General features: G+C 33.9%; 1 protein-coding gene across 1 annotated transcript; it reads right to left on the bottom strand.

The window, feature by feature from the left end:
• Window positions 1–5,990: 5,990 nt before the first annotated feature.
• LOC134856229 (uncharacterized) lies at window positions 5,991–6,966 on the bottom strand (the record flags this gene model as incomplete). Its single annotated transcript, XM_063872577.1, is given in 2 exon segments — window positions 5,991–6,536; window positions 6,773–6,966. Coding segments are annotated over 2 exon segments (267 nt in total), but the record flags the coding sequence as incomplete, so codon positions are not given.
• Window positions 6,967–7,807: the final 841 nt, after the last annotated feature.

Here is a 7,807-nt window from a genome sequence, read left to right as displayed (position 1 = left end):
CTTTATAAACATCCGGCTTGATACCGCACCGAGTTATGAATGTTTTTCTTGAAAACATTTTTGCTGTTATAACTGACGTTCTATAATCTTTTTATTCATAGTAGTTTCAAAATCACAAATGGACAAAGCTTTCATTTTTGTTGCTGGATGTTTTTTCTTCAAACAAAAAGTGATAACACATCTACCTCACAATTTTTGATAATCTAAAAGACATTTTAAGATGAATCAGAATTGCCAGCAGGGACGGATCTAGAAGTTTTTGAGAGGAAATGAGGATTTTCATAAAAATTACCTAGGAGATGTGCGCTCCTCGAAAACACTATAAATTGCCCAATATTGCAAAAATTTCTTCGCAGCAGGAGTTTATTTTTAACTCAAAGGACTCTTCTAACAGTTTTGAGCGAAAGATGCCTTTTTGCAGCTCGATGATCTCGACCTCAGAGTCGGTATGTTTTGACGACAAAAGGGCTTTTTTAAGATTGGTCAGCCAAAAATAATTGTCGGGAAATGGTACATAATAGGAGTTCTATTGGGTGTTAAGGGGGTCGAATCGCAGAGGGGGCGTAGCCAACCTTCAATGACCCCTTCAACATATTAGCGCGCAACGTTGTAACTATTTGCAAAAAAAGCTCTGGCTTTTAGCCACGTGACATATTCTTATAACAGCAAAATTTTTGGGTTTTTAAACAAATATTTGCAGAATTAAATTCAACAGTTGTAAATTTTGTATTTAACGTACTCAAGGATCTTTTTTTGGAAAAGAACCAATGAGCCCTCTTTTTTCAACTTTTTATAAATATATTTTCTAAGCTGGATTTTATAAAGCAAAATTTTACTGGCTATAAACGATGAAAACGGATTTTGATTATAGTTCATTGCGAAGCTACTCTCAATGACTTGCGTGAATGTTCGAATATTGCCACTATTGCAAGTCATATTGACATTCCAAGACATCTTTGAGATCTACTCTAAGGTTTTTATAGCTTGCAGCTTGCATACTTCTCTCACTGGTTAATTTTATTTCGAGCTTTTAACTGGAACCTATTAATCGGCTTCGCTTTAGTTTTTCTCACGCTAAATCAGGCATCACATCTGTTCATCGGAATAGGTCAAGTAATATATCGTATTGCAGCACTTTCGGACGTTCTTTCAAAATTGAAAATTATTGATTTTTGGTCTATTTTCGAGCAAATAAAGCAAGCGGGAATTATTCATGCTTGATTTATGCGTTTACAATAAGATATTTATGTATTCAAGTAGTAGTTTAATAACATTTAGTTGTACTCAGGTAAATTTATTTTTTGGGACCCTTAACAGCAGTGTGAGGGTCAACATCTCCAAAAATTCCAAAATTGAAAAAAAAAATGATTTTTTAATTTTTGATGATTTTAGTCATTTTTTGAAAAGTTATTGTGCAGTTTGCTTGTTTTACTGTGATTGTCGAAAGTGAGTAAGCTTTTTGTCCTTTTAACACAGCGCACAAAAAACTTTTATTACACATCCTTTTATCACACAGCGCACAGAATTTTTTTTGTTGTGTTTTTAAGATTATGATCGGAACAATCTGTGGTTTTGCACAATAGTTTGCTATCTTTGTTATTTTGAAAAAGTATTTTAACGATTTTGAAATAGTTCAGTTCGTACAGGATGCACTAAGAGTCTTTCTAGCCTGATTTTATCATTCTCATCTATTCGCATCAATATGGAGGATGTTTTTTTCAATAAGAGGAAGATTTTCAATTAAATAAGGCGGCTGCTTTTCTACGCGGATACAAATTCATACAATAACCAATTTGATAATCTGAAAGACACTTTATCATGAATTACATTGCTACCAGGGACGTTTCTAGAACTTTTTGAGGAGGCATGCGGAGTTTCAAAACAAATTTTTCTTTCAGAACGATTTGTGAGCTCTTTGAAAACATTGTTGCTATATATTGCAAACGCTTTCAGCGCCGAAGCATTAAATAAATTCCCAAAAAAATTTGTTGGAAAGAGTTTTGAGCAATAACTGCATGTTATAACTGCAATTTTTGTTTCTCAGAGTTGGTCTGTATTGGCCCCGAAGGTGCTTGTAGCTCATTCTTAAAATTGTTTAGCTGAAAACAATTGTCGGGCAACAGTACTCAATAGTGTTTCTTATGGGGGCTAAGGGATTCGAATCGCTGAGGGTGTGTTGTAGCCAACATTTAAAGACGCTTTAAACATATAAGCGCTCACCATCTACTACATAAAAGGGTGCTTTTGATGAGTTATTTTTTTCGTCAGCAGCGCCCTCCGGAGGATTTCAAACAAATTTTCAGCAAAAAATGCAAGCTCTGGCTCTTCTCCGCGTGACATATCAATTATAGGGCAAAATTTTTGGGTTTTCAAATGTTTATTTTCAAAAAACATCTGCCTACATTTTTGTAATTCTCATAACGTCTCAGTTTTTCACTCATAGGAACCAAAAATGGCAAGACATTCTCTAACATGAAATTTTCGAAGCAAAAATTTTCTGGCTGTATATAACGAAAACAGTTTTGACCATAGTTCTGTGTGAAGAAGTCCTCAATGATTAGGGTGGGTTTTTGAATAATGCCAGTATTCAAGGCGTCTAATTAAGCCTGCAGCCCCTACTATTGGCATCTTTGAGTCCTTACATTGCATTGAAATAGCTTGCACCTTGCATGATTTTTTTTAATCATTAACATTATTTCGAGCCTTTACTGGAAATTTGTATTTGCGTGTTTGAATTTTTTCCACCCAAAACCCGGTACTACAATTAGTCATCGGAATGGATCAAAAAATGAATCATATCGGATCCCATTTTAATGAATTTTTTTCAGTATCGGGAAAACTTGTTTGAATCTTTTGGTCATTGGTCTATTTTCGAGCAAATAAAGCGAGCGAGCTGGCTTGTTTATGCCTAATTTAGGCGCTTACAGTATTTTATATGTACCTAATTTTAGTTAAACACAAAAAATTTTTGTTGTTGGAGATTTCTAACACCACTTTGGGAATCAAGAACTTCAAAGATTCAGATACTATAGCAAAAAAATTGAAAACGTTTTTGATTTTTTGTTTTCGAGTCTTTTTTCTAAAATACAAGGTTTTCCAATTTGTTGAGTCCTCTGTGAAGCTGTATTTTTTTTGCTCATATCCTTCTATCACACCACGCCAAAAAAAAAAATCTTTTACTTTATAGTCGGAACATTCTGTGCTCTTGCTCTGTAACTTGCTATCCTTGATATTTTCTAATTTTCTCATCCTTATTTCGAATAAAACCAGTTTCCATCTCATGCACCAAAATCTATTTTGCCTTCTTTCATCACTTCTCAACCAAATTCATCAAAATGGAGAATGTCTTTTCAATAAAAGGTTGTTTTTTCTTTAAATTAGGAGGCTGTCTAGTGGTTTCTTATATGTAATTTGTATGACGTATATTTTCTATAAACCGATCACATCTCAAAGACTCTGGATTACTCAAAACTAGAGCCATCATAGGCATTGGAAACAACCTGAGAATCGATGTCTTACACAAACAATTGGCCAAGCTGGCAATCTTTAAACCCTCATGATTTTAAGGAAAAAACCACTGGTGAAATTTCTTTTCCTGACTGAGAATAAGAAAAAAGATTTGAAAGAAATTCCAAGTTGGTCATGAGAAAACGCTGAAAATTGGAACAACAAGATACACAAAGTAATATTCATGGCAAAAACGGTAGAAAAGGAAAAATCTCTCATTTTGGCATTCCAACTTTCACTCAAAGGAATTTTAGATACCTTGGAAAAGAAATACAAAAAACCAAAAAAACAGCCAAGGAAAAACGCAAAACATGAAACTGTTTTTTGAGGAACACTTTTAGTTTCAGCATATGCAACCGAATGGAATTAAACATCATACTTCTCGATAAAAAAATAGAATTGCTAAAACAAAAAGTGAATGTATAGTGCATAAACAGCCAACAATGGCTAAGATTTAGAAATGATGAAAAACCAATATATAAAGCAACGTGACGAAGTGTAAACTTAATTCTAAGAAATTCTAGTTAAATTTTTGTGATTGGTCAAAGAAACGAGCGGGTGTAGGTTTTTTGGATATTTTATGATCAAGTATCTATATTCTTATACTCATACCCTCAAAACAGACAGTACATGAGCGACGGCACGCGAAGAGCGATGCACGACAGTACACTGATATGTATGACTTCAATTTGATTATTATTCCTTTCTTACGCTACTTCGACATTATTTCATTGAACAAAATTATGAAACTTTAATTTTTTTGTTTGTCTGTCTGAATATATTTTTTAAAATTGTCAATTGATAATGCCGTAAATTGTTGGATACAAAAGAAATTAAAATGTTTTTTTTTTTGATAATGAGACCAAAATTGATCACGCATTTGTTTCTTGCCTGTACAAATTGCATATATTTTCCTGGCAACCGCTGCAGGAGCGAATCTAGAATTTTCTCGAGCAGAGAGGGATTTTCAAAAAAAAACCGAAAGTTTATCCGAACTTTTTTTTTTACGTCGCCCATTTTTAATCACTAATAAGACCCTATTTTGAACAAATGTTTCAAGCCGCAGACATATTTTGGAAAAAAAACAGTCCAAAAATGTGTTTTTAAGCACTTTTCGAAAAAAGTAGACCAAAAAATTGTGTTTTTTTTGGCGCCGAAGGCCCTTCTAGAAAATTTTTTAAGTCAGTCAGCCAAAAATGGATTATTCAAATAGTACAGAGGGAATTTTCTGGATTGGCAGGGGGTCGAAATTTAGATACATCTTTTAAGCTAATAGATTATATTTAATTAACAAAAAACTTGCATCCTATCCCCATTTGACCCTCTTTCTTCAAATACGCTCGGCAGGTGAGTGGGAAAATATAAGAGATACAAAATCCCCATGCGTGAGAGCGCTGAAAAAGGGAAAAATTAAAACAATAGCCAATTGCATGGAATCGTTCTTGCAAAATTACAGAAGCTGCTTCAAATTGAGAACCTTTTATCGTTTGTATTCAACCTTGGTCGATTTGATTTGAAAGCCGATCTGAATATACCCACTGTGGTTTGCTTGGCTAAGAAACGGTCTTAACCATAAGTACATCAATAAACTAAAAACCTCGAGCTGCCAATATAAAATAAAAAAAACTGAAGCTTCAATTGCACAAGAAAACTATTTTACCGATTAGCTTGCTTGACTTCAATTCATTTTTTTTGAGCGCGATTATAGTTTGTTTTATGCTTTCAGCATCATATACAAATTCTTCAAAGTTTTAAGCCAGCCATTACGGAGGCCTAAAACGCGTTGAGGATATTGGTAACTCACCAACCTGGGATCTAGACTCATAGACTCCGAGTTAAATCTTCTCTCTAAAATTTTTAAGCGAAAATTCTCCAAAAAGAAAAACAACCCAAAGCATTTTATCACTCAAATTCCTGGGAAATTGTAATGAAAACAACTATACGCACAGATCTAATTGATATGGGAAGAACACTGCTAGTACATCAAATGAAATCCTGAATAATGTCTGCCGGTTCCAATCTGTTAAACTCTCAAAAAACCTACAAATAATGCAAAGAAACACTTGAATAATAAAAATTAATTTTTCGTTGAACATCTCTCAAAACAATAAAACTCGGCATTTTATATCGATTAATCGTTTATAACAACAACAACAACCTATAGCTGCAAACTCAAAGCAAGCTCTCAAAACCCTGGTATTTGACCTGGAGACAAATTGCTTTTTTTGGAGGTCAGACTTAATCACGTCTGAACCGTGTTTGAGAAAAAACGGTTAAAATCAGTCAAATGGGTATATAGTCCCTCGAGAATACAATTCAAAGTTCGGAAAAAGTCTTCACGACTTATATAAGAGTTTACACTACGCTCGCCGACTCTCAACCATGGGTTTTGTTTTATGATAAATAGTATGCATTTCAACCTATTGAAATCAATCAAGCCTATCCGACAAAATTTAGAATTGTTGAATTTTTCTCAAAACAAATAATTTATCAAAATTTTAAATTGTCGTATTGAATACACAAAAACAAAACTATGAAGCTTTTCTAATTTGCTTTTAAAAGCAGTAGTTAATCTCACATCAGTTTCTTGCCTGTAATAATTGAGTCCATCTTTCTTAGAACTGGTGAACTGTTTTTTTCTCCTGTTCGGTAAAACAAGAATTGTGGGTGGTGCCGTGAAGACTACTTATGCATGTTTCATATACAAAATTGAAGGGTTTCAAATACATCTTAAATTATTATAATTATATTTAAGTATACAATAAGATTGATCCTTATCATTTTTGACCCTCTTTTTGTAATACGGGTGATGGATGAGTTTGAAGTATAAGAAGTCCGGAATAATTTATGAGCCAGAGCGCCGAAAGGGGAAGTAATTGAGTCAATAGCCAATCGTTATGGCAATTTAACGTAATGACAAGTTAACGGATTCGAACTTGTCCCTTTATTTGTCGTTTCAATCCTTGATGGCTTTGATTCGGAAGTCAACCATTCCAATGTTTGGCTTTTCATGGTCAATGTGCACATTCCTAAACGGAAACGCAAATTTCAAAAAAAACTCGTGGAAAAAAGTGGATCGCGGCACGAGATAGTAGTTTTGCTTTTGTGGATATTTCGAATTTCTTCAAGTTATCTTGCTTCATAGCTACAACTATAAACAATCAAATAACTGCAAAAAGTGACATCAAAACTAGGAATGAAATTTTTCTTGTTCAAGGCACGTGTGATGTAAAAATTCAAGTTCATTGCCCAGTTTTAGACTTACGCAGCCACAATTTGGCAGTTCAACCTGGCCTCTGCTAGATTTTTGAACTCTTCCGAGTTCATCTTGACCTTGGCCGCAACTATTGGCGCAGTTTTGTCCCAGTTGACCCCATAAGTCCAGGGGAATTTGCTGACGTCAAACCCATCGGATGGGTAAGTAGTGGTATCATCGAAAAATTTCTTGTAGTTACTTTTCTGAAAACAAAACAAGCGAAAGATAGTTACAATCGTATCTGTTGTGGTAGACATTGCGCATAAAAATGCTCAAAATTGTAAAGAAGAATAAAGCATAATAAAAATGAGTAAAAAGTATTCCGATGATCAATCATTACGCATCCTGACATCCTTCAGAATTAAAAATAGATTATGGAAAAACAGATGAAATTCGAGAAAAAATATTTAGTTACTTTTCAATGACTAATCAAGGGAGGTGAATTATCTTATACCAGAAGGACCGAATGCCCTCAAAATAGCTCAGCCAGTGTCTGGATCATGGAAAATCTTGCCAAGATTATGTTGAATTTTGAAATACATTATAAAACTATTTTAATTTCCCAGAGCTTGCACAAGAATCCATAATGCATATACCTTCGCGCAAATGTGTTTGTCGACTTTTGGGATCTGAAGTCTTGTCAATTAAACATGGTGATAAGGATCAAGGAAATCTTGAAAAAACCATGACAAATCTTGGCAAGATAGAATGATGTTGAAAAAATGTGATAACTGCTCTTTTACGCCCACATTGGTAAATCTATACAAACTTGAATCTTAACAAAATTCTTTTTGGAACACTGCTTCAGTGTTTTTGTATCTGATTTCCATCATTTAAATTTCAGTTACCAGTAATTTTGTAAAAATTAAGAACTTCATAAATCTCATTGAGGAGTGGTGCCGTGATTAGCACCCTAACCTTTTTAGGAGCTGAGCTTTGTCGAACTTAAATGAATATGAAGGATAAATTTAATGACTAATTTCGGGTGTTTCAATATCAATCTTGAAAACTTCAGTTTCCATTTTCCTATACGAATTTTTGTGG

This window comes from Symsagittifera roscoffensis, unplaced genomic scaffold (assembly GCF_963678635.1).
Source record: "Symsagittifera roscoffensis unplaced genomic scaffold, txSymRosc1.1 SCAFFOLD_649, whole genome shotgun sequence".
In the NCBI taxonomy this organism is placed as follows: Eukaryota; Metazoa; Xenacoelomorpha; order Acoela; family Convolutidae; genus Symsagittifera; species Symsagittifera roscoffensis.
The sequence above is the reverse complement of the archived record's forward strand: the minus strand, read 5'-3'. Positions and strand labels throughout refer to the sequence as shown.